The sequence below is a fragment of the Anopheles darlingi genome, chromosome 3, assembly GCF_943734745.1.
Source record: "Anopheles darlingi chromosome 3, idAnoDarlMG_H_01, whole genome shotgun sequence".
Taxonomy (NCBI): domain Eukaryota; kingdom Metazoa; phylum Arthropoda; class Insecta; order Diptera; family Culicidae; genus Anopheles; species Anopheles darlingi.
In genome coordinates this window covers 9163967-9182960 of record NC_064875.1, presented here as the reverse complement: position 1 = coordinate 9182960, position 18994 = coordinate 9163967, and the positions used below count along the sequence as shown (strand labels likewise).

At 49.0% G+C, this 18994-nt stretch overlaps 1 protein-coding gene across 2 annotated transcripts in view; it reads right to left on the bottom strand.

Annotated features, from left to right (window-relative positions):
* Nucleotides 1-18994, bottom strand: part of LOC125955237 (uncharacterized) — a 66449-nt gene that overhangs the window by 7820 nt on the left and 39635 nt on the right. For both annotated transcript variants that reach the window (XM_049686248.1, XM_049686249.1), the window contains one exon: nucleotides 14389-14414. In XM_049686248.1, coding sequence (XP_049542205.1) covers nucleotides 14389-14414 — 26 coding nt within the window. The remainder of the gene's footprint in view (nucleotides 1-14388; nucleotides 14415-18994) is intronic.

Below are 18994 nucleotides of genomic sequence, written 5' to 3'. Positions count from 1 at the left end.
CACGAGCTGGCTCATTAATATGATCTCTAGTGCCAGGGACGATGACGACACTACACTACCGATAAGCTATGCCATGTCGAGGATGACCGGTGGTGCTTGACTGGTACACGAACGCACGGTACGGGCCGTGTTATCGCCGGGCGCATCATTTACGTGTGCATTCGCCCCGACTCGAAGGACACTGGGCATGTGCATGTGCAACGGTGCTTGAATTTCAAATTCATTTGGCAAAAAAAAGCGTTCTCGGGGAACGCTATCGAACCGCACTCGAATCAATATATGATCCGGCGATGCAAATTATCCGTACGAACGCGCGAAAGGCCACAAACATCTGGTTTCACTTGCAGAAAAGGCCAGACGACTATCCGCAGCAGCGACACTGTCGGTGTGCTTAAAAGAGAAACACTTGATTGAGTTGGCATCTGGAGCAGAGAGCACGCCCAGGAACGCTCGATCGCGATCGCAAAGTGTGCGATGAGCGAATGTTGATTTAATAAAATAAATTTTAAACGAGGCCACCAGACCGACAGTCCCAGACCCATTAAGGTTTCCAGCGGATCCAACGTGGCCTGCGCATTAGAACTATTGGCGCATTTTCGAATGAAGCTAGAGGGTTCGCGGTTGCTTGGAACAGCAGAAAACCGGTCGCTTGCCCGCTAGTGTTCATGCCTTGTAATCTTTGTGGATCTGAGGTTGACAAAAGACATTTTTCATTCTAGTGTTTCGGGCGGTATTTTTTAGGGCCAGCATTATTAGTTGCCCCCCGTCGTGGTTTGAGACCCTCGTTTAGGAGCTTTAAGGGCCTCCAGCCAAGAGATTTTCGTTCATTCGAAGGGAAAAGTGTAGATGAAAGTTTTTGGGGATCACCACTTTCCATGCTTGATGTTGTCTGGGAGAAATTAGGTTACGGACATTCTTAAGACCAACAGGTTAGGTTAGATATATGGTTCACAATTTATCACGCAAGTGAAATTATCCAAGCATAGCCTCTGGTGGGATTCATGTGGCTCCAAATTTCTCAGTTACTTCTTAGCTATCAAGTGACGCCACTACTTAAGTCGTCCACTGATTGAACGGGCAAGAGGTCACTCATCAGCTTCGTATCGTAAACTTTAGCAGGCCATGCAAAGACGTTGTAAATCAATTTGCCAACAACAACAGCTGCACGTCAGTGTACATTAATGTCACCAGCACGATTTGCGGACATTCGGTTTGAGCGTTTATTTCGCTGTCACGCGATGGAGTGCAATTTCAATCATTCACTCCCGCCCCACCGGACGGGACGGCGTTGCGTGATAGTGTTGATGACGGTGTGCTGAACGCGGATCGCATCCGCAAACCGATGGCAATCTGGTTGTGCAATCTATACCCACACACCCCCGGCGGACCAATCGGCACCGATTTTGGCTTTTCGTTTGCTCGGTACCGGGTCCGACGAAAGACGAAATGCGATTCTTTGGCGTGGATGGATCCATCCCTTCACCGACGACGACAGGCCCGTTGTTTAATCCGTGCTGACACGCGACGAAAAATGAAATCGACCATTTATCTGGAGAGAAATGCTGAGAACTGGAATTGGGATCTTCATATTGTAGGTGACAGCGGACCGGTTGCGTGTCACGTCGCATAACTTGACCTTTGCGGATATGCGTTGACGCATATCTACGGAGCTTATCGAGAAGGTTGTAGGAGTCTAAGGCACACTTGCAGCAGAAGCAGAGGTAGCCCTTTTCGATCCTTTCATTTTGATTAACTGTACGGACAGCAACAACAGTGGAAGACATCAACAACAAAAACCCGAAAAAAACACGACAACTGACCTCCATGGGAGGTATTTCGACCCATATACGGGATTGGGCGGTTGAAGCGAAAGAGAAAGTTTAACGAGAAACTTGACCTTGGTTGCATCAGGGAACTGATCGCATCCTCTCGAAAAGTGATTCAAAACATTGGCAAACTTTTCAATTATGCCAAATCAACCGTTAAGGCATATGAACCTAATTGATTTCGGTTGTTAATCGACTAAGTTGACAACATAAATCAAAAGCACGCTTGTTAGCTTCACCGGAACCAGAAAGTTGTTTCGCCGTTAGGTTTACGTGACTATTCCATCATCTCCGAACTTAGAACCGCACGTAACGCATCCTCGGAACTAATCGAATCGAACGACCATAAAATCGACAAAACGTGATAAACGTGCCCAGAGATCGTTAACACACGTGGAGCGTTCGCAATTCGCTGATATCATCACCATGCACACACACACAGGCACAGACACTTGGCTTACCCTAGCACGAGCCGGATTCGGGGGGGCTGGCTTGGGTTGGACTAGTTGATCCCTGGAGGCTAATTCTTTATGTATCTGAACTGTACCACCGTTTGATGCTGGCACACAAACACTCGGACTCGGTCACTTGGTCTTCACTCGACCAGAGATGAATTGTTTCTCGGAGCAGATCGAATCTCCAGACCTGTTCACAGGACTACGGCGTATGGACAACTGGTCACCGGTACGGACCGCTTGGTTGTATTTATCCCGTTCGGCAGGACCAAACTTTTGGGCTTTTTTTCTGGAACCATGAAAAACCCTTTCCAAGGGTTCGTACGCCCGGATGTGGCTGCAGCACAGGATGTGTAAGGCACATCCAACAATCAAACTCCAGGACACTCAGACGCTCAAGAATGCGGGTTAGGCGTAAGGTGGTGGGCGCAAGAGTTGCAGAAAAGTAAAACTAACACACAGCAGACAGCACACACACACAGCGGATAAGGGTCCGAAACTTTCTACTTTCTCGGCTCGCCGGATGGTAAGGCCCGAAAGAAGAAGAAAGGCTTGGACCACAGGTCCCTCTCGCTTCTATTCTGTTGCGTCATGCTTCTATGGCCACATTTCCTTCTTAAACCGAGTCCTTCTTCTCGGCGACCAGAACAACAATTTTCAGCACTTCGGATGCCTGCGTTGCTTCTGCTTTCGCAATTCTCCGCGTTGTGCGTCCCTTTTCGGGCTTTGCAGAGACCTTCAATTGCGATTTCCCTCAGCCCTTCTGCGTGACGCAGCGAGAACGGGCACGCACGTTGCACAAAAGAGTGACCCCTGGTAGATGTGCAACCTGCTCGCAGAAGGGTTCTCGAAAGGGGTCCTACGCGGCTACCTCACTCTGCTACAAAAACGCTGCCCATAATTGGATAAACGATCTCTCGTGCCCGATCGGTCACGGTTAGGTCCTGCAAAGGTGATCGGGATTGTGGCAAAGGAAGAGGACCATAAAAAATGCATGGCATCGTTTAAAATGGTTCCAGAGCTAAGAAAGGAACCGATGAAGCCCGTAAGGTACCACAGGAGCCGGGATTTATGTTTTGCTTCCTGAGGTCTGAAGTTTGTTGCAGATTTAGAAAGTCACGTACCGGGACCCGGTGGTAGAACCGATGAGAAGAAAGGTATGCAGCGATGCTAACAGGGTGTTGAGGCAGTGTTTTCATTATCTGCTGCTGCTTCCAGGAATATCCCAAACAAAGCATTATGCTAGCTCATTATTAGGACGCCCCGGACAAGTGATTTGCCTCGTGGTGCAACAGCATTTTTCAGAGAAACTTTCTAATCCTTTTTTTTTCAATTTCGTGTCCTTCGCGAGACGCAAATCGTGCTGCTGTTGCCGGAGAATAATTAGGTGGAGGATTAGAAAAGAAAATAAGTTTCCAAAAGCATCCAAGATAATTCGATTATGCTCAACGCACCTCTTTCCAAGAAGACAGCATTGATTTGAAACACAAACATGGGGCATCCGTTGGGTTGGAATCCTTCGCTACAGACTCTGGCATTCAAGAAGAGAATAATCCTCGTTACGAAATGACAAAGCTGCGAACTGCGCCGTTCGAACTTCGATCTTTCGCGCCAAGCTAGCTGGCAGCTCTTTGTTCGAGGAGTGCGTTTGCATCTTCTTCTCGCTGCGAGACGATCCCGGTGAGGCCCGTTCTTCAAAGCCTACATCCACCTGACTAACTAATTGATCATCAATCAAATGCTTGAGTGTCAGCATCGCCGTCGTCGTCATCGAGGGAGAGTAAATGAATTTTTGCAACATCCACACTTCACCATCGTAATGCTATCTCATGCCGCCTCGACGGAACAGCTGAGCCGAGGTTAGAGTGCGACAAATTCTAGCGAGCAGCCTGTAAATCAATTAACCATCCGAGTCAAGCACCAGGCAATCGTTTGCAGCACTATTAACCTTGGGGAGTTTTTATTTTATTATTAGCTTCCCTCCCTAATGACAGCACGATTTCATGACTTGACGCGAAACCTAGGTGAAGAAGCGACCGGAGTCGGTTTTATGACTCAATTCTCATGCTAGCTGTTCGTTTGAGGCGGTTGACTGTTTTACCACATGGAACTCATTTTGCTTTTAACAAGCCAAAAGAAGGCCAATGGTTTTACAGTCCACCGGATCCAGCAGCAGTAGCGGCGTTAGAATACGGTTTTCTCCATTCTTGAGCTACCAAAGCGCCAGTTTCGCGAGAAATCGTTGACCGGAATTGAACTTTGTCAGTGACCACAGCTCTCCGATACACACCCGTCCCCGGCGTCTCTGGTTTGCTAGAAAGTTCGACTACCTCCGGCTACGACTACAGCGAGTAAGCCAGAGATCATTAGCGCTTTCGAGAAGCCAAGAAGATATAGATGTTATAATAATGACTTTCTGAGCGTGGGCCCAAGAATGGAACGGTCCACACTAATGAGGCTTATCACGGGGAACAGAGCGGGTGGGCGGTGTGGCTGGTAGCAGCGGGAGTTGTCATCAAACAAACAACACACAAGACGACCGACCGCACCGCACCGCAAGACAAATGAGTCGAATGATGGGCAACGGCTGGTCAACGATCGGGATGGGTGTCACGTGTTGAGGGCCCCCTCAAATCCCCGTTTGAGCATTGTTGTCCATCATTCTCGAGAGCTCCACGCAGTCTAGACTCTTCGGACGGCTTATCGGTCCAAGGACCGACTATCACCAGAGCTCATTCCAGAGGGAGTATCGAGTATTACGCCGAGTAACCAGAACGACGTCCATCCTCTAATTGTGTGACAATCTACGATCGTACCACCCCGCGCCTCATGTCATGTTTAAGTGTGTTTTTATGTTCAATAATAAACCGGCACAAGGTACAACAACCTTACGACATCGGCGTTAGCGCCTCGAGGAAATTCCCGTCAGCAGGTGAAGGAAAGGTGCCGAGCCAGAGCCAGAGCTATTTCGGGCAGTCCACGTGGAATTCGCCGTTTTGTTACGGCGCACTGGACCGACCGGCACGTCGACGTAGAGACGCTGAAATATGCGAGGTCAACGTTCAGGCGTGGTTAGGCGTGGAGTGGAGCGGGATCGAGCCACGGTCTGGGCCAAGGATCGCACAAAACAGAATGCGGTTCAAAAGTCCGGGCAATCGACACGAGTGAGGGTATGTTCTAAAACTTAGACTTCGAAGCGTTTAACCTCTATCTATAAGCGCAAAGCGCTGCCCATGAGTCAGAAGAGTGGAATTTTCCATTCTTCGCCTATCCGTGATCGGTGATCTGGAGGATTGGATTCCTCCCCCGGAAGATGTTGGCGATGTGCCCGGCCCAAGGAAACTGGGTCAGAAGGTTAGTGGGTAGTAGTGTAGTGTGTAGCCGTTGCCGCTCCGCTCTGGCTATCTTAAGTGTTCCTATTTATGGGGCTACCCCATCAACCAACACACACAGTGCCTAGGCCTAGAGTTCACATTATTAGCCTCAGTCGACCGCAGTAGCGATAGGCCGCAACCGATGTCCGATGTGTTTTTTTTGTCGGTTTTTTTATTGTCTCAAAGTGGATTTTATGAGGCCGCACGCCAGGGGCAGAAACAGTGCAAAGCAGTTCTGTTCCTTTGTTACACTATTGTTACATATGTTTTTCGGGCTGCAAGACAACAATTCAGCCATAAAATTTGGGAGATGATTTAGACGACCTTAAGCTGTGAGATTTGGCATAATTTTTATGGCCCTTGCTAGCATCATAAAAGTTGATGTCTTTGTTGCAACGAGGATGATGTAAGCAATAGTAGTGCCGATCAATTAATCATTTTTTCGAAGGATCTAAAGTGTCTTAGCACTTCAGCACTACTCGAATGCTGCTGCGCAGAAGAAAGCATGCGTTCCAGAATCCACTCACTCGGCCCCTGGATGTTATAGCATACCAGCACACGCAGCCTTTTGGACGATCATATCCATACCAATACATTCCGATTGACCGCATTACCTGAACCGACTGCCAAATGTGGGCGAATGGGGGGGAGATTTCATAAGAGAAGTAGGTTTTGCGTTCTCAACCTGAATGTACCATCAGAATAATCAGAAAAGTCCGCCGTGGGTCTACGACAATAGAGGCCTACTACGCTTTACGTGAAAATCACGCCAATCACGTAACCACGCATCGGTGGCTGAATAATTCGCTTTCATGTCATCTTCGATTCGGTCCTCGGTGCTTATTTATGTGTGCCATTTCGCGACGCCACGAACGTCCGAGCCGTCGTTGACCGTGGCTCCGTGGTCCGCATCTGCTAAAGCTATTCTCTCGCGATATATGTCCCGTCCCGTGCGCCATTGCTGCCACATTGCGCCACTTTTGCGGCCCCGTGTGCCGATCGATAGGCCAACATGGATGGATTCACGCTACTGTTACTGCGTGTTCTAATAACTCGAGCAGTTTCCGGAAAAAAACCCGGCAGAAAATCCGCAAACCGCATATGTTTCGGGTGCCATGCCATTGACCAGCAACCAAGGTTGACACGGGCCACCATAATCATAAACCCCGTACAACAGGTCCCCGAGGCCGATTGTTTTCTCCACGTGAAATCCGCTCCGCGAAAAGATTGGAAAAAAAGGATGTCAGCAGTGGCCGGGCACCGGGGGCTCGCGCGCTAAGGTGTACCTCGGTTGATCCAAAAAACAAAAAGAGCCGCCTGCATCGAGGGAACGGGCTGTGCTGGGCTCCGGGGTTTGGTGGTTTGCGAAAACATTTATGTTAATCGTATGCTAAAGGCAACGCAACCAAAGTGCGGCTGCTGCTGCTGTTGCTGCTGCTGGGCAGTATTATTCTTTGCGTGCAAAACAGGAGGTGAAAATGAGTCCGTGTCCGTCCCGCTCTCGAAAGCGAGCGGGCTTAACTCAGGTTTCCGACACGAGACCGCGATGGTGGAGCGGTGGTTTGTAATGTATTCGCCGCCAGCAGCATTGTTTGTGTTTGCGAGGATCCACATTCGCGAACCGCGAAACGTTCGTTCGCTCGTGGAGTATGTTTTGATTTTCGGTGGGAGATGCTGATCTCCGCCTTCCTCCTGTCTCGTCATGCACGCGAGCCTCGGGAATGTTTTGCAAGGATTCGATTTTAATGTGTCTCACTAGCCCAGGGCAGGCCAGCCGGGAAGCGTAAGATAAACATTGTTTATGGAGTTGGTGGAGCTCGAGGGCTTCGCAGCCTTTTGGTCCTTTTGCATACACTGAGAGAGACTACAAGCAGAACGTTTCAAACAATTTAAAAATTTGATCGTAAAATGTTGTTTCACTCAAACTTTGTAACAGAATAATAGTTTGGCTATTCCAAATTACAGATACTCTTATCGTAGTTTTGCTCACGGGATTAATTAGCTATCTGCTAAGCCCTTTAAACTAAATTAACAAAATTGTTCAACTCCTCTCTTACACCACGAGGTCAATGTACACTGTAGTCGTGTTACGTCTGTCTGCATTGTACGGCCAGACCGGACCAGACAGTCCAAGATTACTGCATTGATCCAACCTCTGTACAGCATTGCGGCTCGTGCTAAAGTATTATTTTTCGTCCACCAACATGCAGAACGAATGGAGCAGACGTGGAAAGAGAGAGAGAGAGAAGGATTAAAATTAACGAAAAACCTTGCAAAACACTACATGTATTCAGTGCTGCACGCACGGTACGCATGCCACCAATTCCAATGCTGACCAGCCCCCTCCCAATTGCCATTGAATGTGCCGAATGAATGTGTATGTGTGATTCCATCGATTGGGTTCGTCCACTAGTTGGTAGTCCTCTGTTAACCCCTTGGTGCAAAACCATAAAACCCTGCACGCACAACAACTGCACGTCCGACTGCATCAACCTTCTGCAACAGTGGGGGCCACGGCGATTTGGAGTGGACGCCCGTAGAGAAGGGTGTTGGTTGGTTTTTCCAATAAATTCCATTCCAGTAGCCTTGCTGGGTGATGAGGTGATTCGCATGAAGATATTAATAGGCAACAACGTACGGATGCAGGCCGCACACCCTTGATCCAATCACAACAACAATCCGACCAAAGTCTGGGCCGAAGAGAAACAGGAGGATTATATTTGGATTCAACGCTAGTAGCGCGACGCTTCGATGGCTGGCGCGGGACTCGTGTGGCCAGACACGCACACCCGACCGGTCCGTCTTTGGACCTCCCTAACCCGTTTAGTACGTTAGTTGGACCTCCCAGGCGGGCAGCAGGACGGAAGGAACAGCGTACTGACAACTGACTAGCGTCGGTGATAACGATTTGATTTGATTGAGGGCATTAAGCGCATTAGCTTGGCCAGCTCGCCCTCATCATCATCATCATCAGCATCATCATTGTCGCTCGTCATAAGTGATGCCGAGTTGGTTCGCGAATTTACATCGCACTCCCGACACTATCCATCGGCAGACGGGGTTTATGTGGGATTTACAGTGCATAAGAGGAGCCGTAGCGTTGATGAGTAAGCAGCCCCCTCCCCCGGCACGGCATACTCGCAACGTGGTGTGGAGATTGTTTTCCCTTTTGCAATCGAAGCAATGGCGTCGAAATGGCTGGCTTATCATAGCTTACGACCCCGTCGGTCGGCCATGAAAAACGAAGTGGATGGATCCTGTGGCGTCCAGCGCGTACTGGTTAGGGTCAGTTTTCGGTAGCTGCCACGTTCGACCGATCAACAGTATGGTTTGCCGACCGTCATTCAATTTGCTTCGCTGATTGATGAAGTAAATCAAGTAAAGTCGAAGCTGTGGTGACGTCACACATGTCGCACATTTCAATACCCAATAACGGCAAGAGGCAGCAGCTCTTCTGCTCCTCAAAAACAAACAGGGGCCGGACTGTAAAACCGCACGTCTGCACCACCATCTGGTTCCGGTTGAGTATCAAACAATTTGCTTCGTTCGATTCGATTATAAAACTCCGTCCAGACGATGACGAATGTTGGAGAATTTCTCGACGAGAACTTCTAAATTAAACGTCATCCCATACAAATCCGGCGAGAAGTTATCGCGATAACTGGAATGCACGTGTAGACAGCGAGCAAGCGAGAACGAGTGAAAACCCCCTTAGGAGCTGTCAAATCGTATGTAAACAGTAGGGCGAGAAAGTTATCGCGATAACTTTTGCTCAAATTGAGCAAAAGTTATCGCGATAACTTTGTTGCTCGTCTGGACGGAGTTTAACACTCCAAACCAACGGCCACACACACGTCGTGCCAGTGTGCCAGTGCCAGTGAACAATAGGGACGAATGGAATCGAGTCCATCGAGGCAGGCACAGCCCGTACTATAACCAGCTCTCGTTATGCAGCTTCCTTCCCGTAAGTTGTTTTATTGCCTCGCTGAATCGACACGTGCTTCACACATTCAGCATCGCAATGGGGGGACTACGGCGGGTAGGGAGGCTCCGTTATGCTGCGTCGTGTTACGGCTTGGGTGTGGACATGCGAGACGGGAAATGATTTTGCGATTGCATAACTCCCCGACATCAACTCTGATTTACATTCTCGAGCATGATCTCGAGCGGTTCTCGAGGAGGGGCGATCGTGCGCCCTGTGGCCACATCGCCACTACCACCACTACCATCATCATGACCACGAGCGAAGCTAATGCGTCCACTGAATAGAACAACATACTCGTCTTAAATGGTTCGTCTAATGGACTGCAGATGGTTGTTGTTGCTGCTACTGTTGAGAATGCCCGAGATCGCCACAACCACACCGGCTTGGAAACTTGGCGAGAACGAACGAAAGGAGAAAAAAAAACACGTTGCTGGCCACGGAATGATCGCACGGAATGGCAAATCGCCTTTTGACGCCTTGTTGGTGGGTTGGTGGTAAAGTGAAGTGGTGACCGTCACCAAAACCGATTGACCACCGAAAACCATCACAAATCAGCATTGGGGTGGTCGGCGGTGGCGATATTTATGTTGTTATGTTCATGCGTCGAGTGAGTGCGGGTGGCCCCGAACGGGAGGGACGAATAAAGTGTTTTATTGATTTAGATTGCGAGAGGCCAGCCAAATTTATGACCAATGTTTTCGATCCAGCGACTGCAAAGGGGCCAGGGAACGCCGAAGCAGGGGGTTCACTTTAAATTCTTTGCGATTTCATCATCGATTGGAATGACGCGTGGCGTGGACTTATGTTCTAAACATTCGCATTTCCCCCAAACAGCCCACTGGCTGACGTGGTGACGAATGAATTGGTGCATTACCGACACGTCGAGCAGACGGCAAGAACGCTGAGAAAATGGGCGAAAGAACGGAGCCACGGAGGGACGATGAAGTCGCATCGATTTGTTACGGCACCGCCGATGCAGCGCTTTGGTATTGCCGCTGCTAATGATCTGCTAAGAGCAATCACTCGGTTACGACTTTTCACGGTACGGTGCGAGCCCCTAATGGGTAACCGGACATTACAGAACCCACCATCGATGCCAGACAATGATGCAACCGAACTGATGAACTCGACCAGCCAGCCAGCCAGCCAGCCAACCAGCCGACGAGACAATCCGACGCAGTCTATCATTAGCTAGCATCTTGAAGCGTACACATTAATTAGCAAGCATAGCGCTGAAGCCACTCCAATTCATCTGGCAACAATGTTCTTCTTCTCTGGAGCAGAAGGAAGAGAAATTCGAAGAGAGCGTCGTCTTATGAAGTTGTAAAATGAGCGGTCCACCATCGCTAATAGTGGAATCGCTATGAGGAATCATCAGTTGGTTCGCGATATTTTAAGTACCGGCAACAACTTTATTCCTTCTATCTGTGCTTCCCAGACGATATTGACGGTTCAATCTGCTGGGACATTCTGGATCCAACTCACTGATCATACTAATTAAGACGAAAATGCACTCCAAATGCACACGCTACAATCGTCGATCAAAGTGTATTACAGCGTGCACTTTTCCGGGGAGAGCCTTCTTAATGAATATTCTTGGTAATTACACGCGAAACGGATTAATTAGCGGTTCGCATGATGGCCAGCAGATGCAGATAGCGCACCTTTATCAGATTGAATGTAAGGCAACTCCATCCATACATCACCTACTGGATACGACGAATTTTGTGGCATGAATTTATGACAACTTCTGTGGTCTTAGTAAGCCCAGTAAAAAAAACCTCAGCACGCCTGTTGCGCTCATCGCTGCTGGAACCACGGTTTAATCTGGAACTGGACCGACCAAAAGCCGTTTGGTGTGTTTGGAAATTTGATACTCAACCACCTATAGCCATACCGGCGAGAGGCCAGTGCTCTGGAATGCTTCTCCTCCACCGCAAACAAGGCCACAGACAACTGCACTACGGTGGGCGTACGTCTTCTATCTTCTCACTTTATCCAATTCGCAACCAAAGAAGGGTTGACTTGGCCGGCCGGTAGGTCAACAAACGACAATCGCCTTGCTCTGAACCTGTATGCCACCAGACTCCAAAACCCCGTCTTCTCAATGAGCCATTTTGGGGCCATAGTGTCTTTGAGGCGCTTCCCCCCATTTTCTGCCTTCACTCTCTTTCTCAAGCCTCTGATGCTCGCTAGACGCTCTTTGAACTTGCCATTGAAAACGCACGTTCAAGCGCAAGGCTATGATAGGTATATGGCTCTGGCTGAGTCTCTGCATCTATGACGTGCTACGTGGTCTGCGGTCAATGTTTTCGGGGAGGTTAGACCTTCGGCGGTTTCCACCGTGTTTCCACCGTGTGTGCACCGTGTGACCTTTACCGTGAGCGGACACTAATTTCGAGAATGTTGCTTCCGTACGTGATGCTTCGTACAAAACGAAATCCAACACTCCACCGTCACCGCACACCGCGTGGTGTGGTGAGTCAGTTCGTTATCACCGAAGTGCAGCAGGAGCACCACTAGCAAGTGGCTTAACTGTTGTGTCTTTCTGTGGCTAGAAAGACATTTCGAAATGATGGAATTAAAAAAAAAACCCATGGTAAAAGGTGAGGAAGAGTCGTGTAGCCGGAATGTAACCCTTTTCTGTTGGATCGTTTGACTTCTGAGTAGTGCTGTGGCAGCGGTATGCGGTTTGAAAACCTCAGTTTGGAATCGTGATACGTGATTTGATTCGTCAATAACGGGGTGCCCGAATGCGTTGGATTGATGCTCCGTCCGACAGCGTATCACGTGCTTCTATTGCAAGCTTGTATCGAAACCTTGACTCACATACGCCGACGGTTACTCCGAGGATTCATCCTTCTGATTGTCTTCGTTTTGGCCAAAACCTCTTACATCCCATTTGTATGTCTGGAGTTACAAAGAAAGAAGAACATACTGGACACTCTATCGGATGGGCGGGCAGGGGAACAATTTTTGATTAATCTTATCGGTCACGCAGCATAAATGGGATCATTAACTTTAACTACCCAAACCGATGCGGTCCGCTTGATCGTAAAATGAAATTTTGTGGTATGACCACCGATGACCACCACCACCATCAGACCATCATCAACACGATCACCACTTATGGCGCGAACGAACGTACGTGGAGCACCGTGCAAGGCGCCGTTGTGAAAATGCCATGGAAAATCAGGCAGATAATGAAAATTTTCGGACTTTAATCTGCATCACGATCGTCGTCGTCGCCGTCGTCGCCGCCACCGCTTTGCGCATCATAATCGTTCGCCATTATATACGGCTCGGTACCAGTTGTTCGTTGGGGTAACTTAAGCTAATGACAGTTGTTAGTGCTTTATTTTCGGTCTCTGACCATGATCCCAACGAAGAGAGTGATGATAATCGATGGTTATTTTTGCTTCTACTGTTGCTTCGTAGAAGAAGCTGCATTGGACAGCACGCGCAAGGGTCCATTTGTCTCGAGAAGCATGACCGAACGGTGGTCAGCACGGTTTGATCGAACGTCCGATTCTTGGAGGAAGCAGATCGTCACAAGAGATCCTCAACTTTCCTCTTAGCTCTTCTTCTCGGGCACGAGAACGAATTTCATAATAATAGGAATTTTCTCGCCTCGGACCCTCGAGTTTTGAAGTTGTTTCACCAGAAACATGACGAGGCCGAAGTGAAAGATTATTAAAGCAACGTCCCGAGGTTGTCTTCACAGATGGGCAAGGCATATGGAGTGTTAGCTACAGATACGAGACAGGGAGTTAAAATAATAAACAACCAACATTACCGCGACCGAAACGCAGCAGTATGTGAGCAAATGAATGAGAATTCCCTCCTGGATACACGCCTAAACCTACACCGAGACGGCGGCCCCTCCGGTGATCATGATGCTTCCCCAGGTGCTTTCATTGGGCGGTTAGCTCGCCAAAAGTCCCCATGACCAGAACACACACCTCGGACAACGGATCGGAATCATGATAAATGGGAAAGCATAATGTTTGCGATCGCAGCGCAGCGCAACGCAACGCAACGGAGCGGACATTACCGTGTCGCACCATGTCCGCCGCGGTCATCGCGGTGTTTTCGACATGCTTTCTTCATGTTCGTGCTGCTGCTGCTCCGGTCTCTGGTCGGTTTATATCGTCACCTCCAACAACGCCAACCACTGATGTGACTGACACATCCCGTGTTTTCGGGCGGCCGGATACGTGCGTGCGTGTGTGTGTTTGGTGTTGTTTTGTGGCGGGGAGGTCACGTAGTTTTTGATATGTTGGAAAACACCAGCAACATGATCGTCACAACATTATGCTCGTAGCTCATCCCTCCCCCCCGTGTTTTAGAGCACGATCCACACACACGCCATCGTCGTGGTGGAGTGGGATGATGGGTGACATTGAACTGACAAATGGACGACATGATTACCAGCAAACGAGCGAGGTGCCTGCTAGGGCAGGGGCGAAAGTTTATGTTGATTTGTACATCAAAACTATAACCGGCACAACATCACACATCCCATGGTTGGCTCTCGGGGGTGATTCCATTCCAACTCATCAGAGGATGTTTACTAATTCATCAATCGCCCCCCGCCGGCCATGTCCGTTATGGGGGCCATTTCAGTTGATAGTGCTATGCATTACTAATAACTCCCGGGACATGGCATTCTAGCTCTTTTCGATTAGCTTTCCATAGTTTACAATTTGTCTCCATGGTGATGCTGTCGATGCTGGGTTGTCTCTTACCTGTTAATTTACTGCCACAAGTAAATCTGTGGAAAGAAAATAAAGAAGGAAGAATGGAATTAGTTAAAGATAAAGCAAGTATCTCGAGATGCGCGTACATCATAGTTCACATCGCTGACAGGCAAGGTTGTTGGGTCGTTAATCTCGAGACAAAGGCCTCGCGTGCTTTCTTTAGCTAATTAACAACATCTTCCATCAAACAAGGTCAATGTTGTGTTGGTGCATTTTGGGTGCAGCATTAGCAGCGACGCCCGAACTTCATCAGCGCACCAGATCTGAGATGCATTCAACTTTCGCAACCTCAACGACAACGTCTGCTCAACATGCAATCATGTCGACGCTCACCTTCCCTGTCACCTGGCTCGACCTGACCCTCCACGGGGGAATTCACAAGCCATTTCTCCCAGGAGGGGACCCTAAAAATCCCTTTCTCATCCGGAGCCCATTCTTTGCCATTTTACCTCGCTCGCTCGGTTATGATTAATTTGTTTGTTCAACCCAGCGGCCCAACGCCACAATCCGCACGTCCGCCTCGGGGCTAGCTTTCTAGCGAGACAAGCGGATTTTAAGGAAACGCACCATAAGCATAAATAATTACCCGCTGCTCCGCTGCTGATCCGACATCTCACCGACCGGCTCACGATTCCCACCCCTCCCGGTGGCCCGGTGATGAACGTGCTGAATGGTGAGCATAAATCAATGCCCCACGCCTGGCAGCACGCAGACGATCATCCCGGCGCTCGGTGGGCGCTTTGATTTGATTGACCATCTTCGAAGCGTGAGCACGCGGCGACCACACTTCTTGGGCTTCTCGGGAAGCCCGGGCAATCGTTTGCAAATTAAAAAACAAAACCCCTAGACTAGACGCGCGAGACCGGGGTCCCCCTCCGGCTATGGTTGATGATTGTGAATTGCTTTTATTTAATTCATCACGAGCACTGGGACGTGCGTGCGTGCGCGTGATCGTGAAAGGGGTGTGTTCCAGGAAGCAGCAGCTTTTACGAAACCCCAGGAAGGGCATCCTGACAAAGAAAATGAAGCAATAAAATGCGGCAGAAAGATCGGAGATTAAAATGCTGCAAAAGGAGAAGAGATATGATATTGCATCCTGTCTCTACCAGCCTCCTGACCGATGGTGCGGTGCGTATTCACTTGTCATAACATTCCTTTTAACTACGGGAATCGTCATCTGAGGTGCGGGCCATTGTGGCGTGACAAGTCCCCTGAGTTGCAGCTGGACAGTATTCATATTAACATTTATGGCACATCTCCACACAGCGGTAACCGGCTGCGCGTACGGGATGTTGTTGCCACGCAACGTCCATGCCCATCTCAGTTCCGGATTGGAATCACCCCAGATGGGGGACAGTCCGGTAATTAACGCAATTGCAGACACGTCCGAGATCGGGTGCGTCAAGTTCCTGTTGTTCGATTGTGCCCCGGTGTGTCCTTCGGGCGCACGATCTCTTTGTGAGTTGAAAGGTCACATTGCGATGTGGTCATTGGTTACGGAACGCTACAAGCGACTAGTCCGGTGCGTATCCCAATATATTTATGATCGCAGTGGAAGATCGCATGCTGCGCGGCTCACAATGTTAATGCTGATCGATGCGATGGGCTTAATGTAAGTAAATGGCACTTGAACGGGGGTGCACTTTTATGGCACACTTTATGTTATGTTCATTGTAATAGATTCTTTACCAATCGTGAACAGACAATGGCGACAGCCGACTTATCTTGATTAACATACGAACGAGGATCGGAATCGGTTCCTCTTCACACTCAATAACAACAATCATTTTAATGGACCGACGAATTTGAAAAATGGCTCTTCCCGTTGTATCTAGTGTACGAAGCGGTGCTGGTCAGGTTGGGTAGATGACTTTTTTTTCGTTTGGATGGTGTCCAAGTTGTTCCGATTAAGCGAAGCATAAAACGCGTCTTGCGATGTTCGCTCTCGTTGGCAGAACTCCAACAAAAAAAAAGGTCTCTGTAAGCAGCGAAAAGTAAGCAGATTCCGTCCGAATCGTTCACGGACCGTCGGGTACGATAACGAATACGTCTTCACATCCAGTTGCTTAATGTGGCTCGGATCAGGTCTTTCCCCCCTTTTTGCTTCCCTTTCCGATCCCGTAGCGGTTGGGATTTTTAATTATTGAAGAGTATTTTCACTTAACACTTCACTTAACCTTTCCTTACAGCCAAGTTGGGCAACAGAACGTTGATTGACAAGGAGATCAACGAACCCGCAACATGATCGGCCGAAAATCGGGTTCCACGGCTGGAACGCACGGACCGTCAGCTGGGGCGGAAGCAGCGGAAGGGATAGCGGCCGACCATTAGGCGATGTAGGCGAGATGACCGCGAGATGACAGAGAGGCCGCGGTTTCTTTCATCTTCCGTGACGCCGATGCCGATGGCCAATGGCCGATGGAGGCATCGAAAGCGCTATTTTTGGAACTTACTTGTGGTCAAGAGCTTTAACGGAATTTGGATGGACTCACCTTAACAAACGGCCCTAGCTCGTGTCCTGGGCAGAAAAACAATATTTTAACCATAGGCCTGTCCTTCTGGGCTTCTCGCTCTCTCTCTCGCATCGCGGTATACTATTCCAGATGCTTATTCCAGTAATTGTCGTCCATTTATCAATTGCCAAATGAGACCTCTCATCAGAGACCAGAGACGCGGCGAGACAATTTATGGTAGCATCTCGGCGGCAGCAGACCTTACGTCTAGGACGAATTCCATGTCTCCTCGCTCACGGTAGACGTCTAGGTCTAGCGATCAATCGTGTCAACCAAAGTGGAAGTAAGTCATACATCATCCTCCTTCTCATCACCATCATCATCATCATCATCCTCATCATGGTCTCGGTTCTCGGATCATCGCCATTCAATTACCGTCGTTCGGTGTCGTGCTGATAGCCTTCACACTAGGTCACCCGACAAATGGGTCTTCTGGGTTGTTGCTCGGGTTCGGTTGCATACATTACCGATCGTGCCGTGGCCTCCGCTGGCCTATGACCTTCACTGATGACGTGTGCGAGCGTGCATGGGTATCTATTTGTAACAGACCATACACCATATGCTGATGTCAGCTGATCCGAATCGAACCACCCAGGCCACCTCTATCCCAGGCGTTATCCGTCAGTCCGTTTGCTACACTTTAGCTTCCTCACTCGAAAGAGCGGCCATAAATCAGTCCACCTTCCTCTCGGACTGGGCTGCTGTCCGAACCGAGATGGATCTCGCTTTTCATCCGTCATCGCGCCCGTGAGATGCTTTAACCGGTACGAATGTGTCACATTAAGAAGCACAACAGCAGCATCCAGGCCGGCGGAACAACGCGCACGATTTATAGCCGGTACTCCCTAATGGTAACGCGACGTTTTCCGGTTTTCATTCTAACCGGGCACAGAGTGGAAGGATAAAAATAAGTTCCAAGAAGCGGTTTCGCCTTTAGGTAAATCGAAATTCCTGAAATAAATAATGTCCCCTCGTTGCCTTCTAGCATCTCCAGAAGATTATTTCAATCGCAAGCCGATGGAAGAAACGCCTTCTACCCAGCTCAAGGCCAACGCAAAGCCGGTTATGAATGGGAATTTTCCACCGTGAAAATGTTGCTCTCTGTACCTGGTTAGCGAGCGTGGATGCCAAGAAAGCGGACCACGATCGTGTTTTGGCTACGATCCACAAACAGATTCAGATTCATTCACAAACCCCTCTACCGTCTGATTGAGAAATGGTTTGAATGACAGCTCTGAGGCACCACTGAGGGGCACTACTGTTTGTACAGTGGTCGAGTCGAGCCAGGTGAGTTTTGCAATTTCTGTTCCAAATCAGCGACACGACATCTTGGCTGTTTTTTGGCCCCAGATCCTTCGACGAGTCAGACGGGAACCGAAGCACAAACAGCGTCACGACCGATGGTGATGCTGATGCTGATGACGACGATGTAAAATGGCCTGCTTTGGGGTTCGAGATTCGAGAAATATTGAGCCTGTGGTGTGCCAGACTGCAACGAGCGGATGGGTTGGATAAATACAGCATTTTCCGATGGCGATGCCGTGGTCTAAATCGATGAAGAGGACCCGGTGGTGGGGGGGGTTTCCTCCTTGGCTTTGATGTGGTGGTCGATAGGATCGTTCCTTTTCGCCGAGGCCGAACAGGAAATGGAGATTCTAGTTTCGCAATCAAGCGACGGGATGTTTGTTTTCATCTATCGCGTGATTGAGAGACCGATCCGTAAGGTTGGAACGTACGTAAACTCTATCTATCTATCAGATGCACCTTTCGGTGGATGAAAACCTTCTGCCCTTGCGGTGGTGAGTATTTATTTGAATGATTGGAAAATCCCCTTGGCAGCGCATGTAGGAAAATGGCACTCAACCTTCATTAGCGTGCACCGGGAGCAGCTGTGGCAAAATTGTAACATTTGGCAAGCGTCTGAGAGGCACGGGTTGGATCGCCATCAAACGAAGAAACCTATTTTGGCATCATGCTCCCTTTAGTTGGATCATGTGAGTTGTTATGCAACCATTAAAAAAATGGCCTACAGAATCCTTAAATAGAAATCTCAATCTCAAATGAATTTTATGAATGAGTGA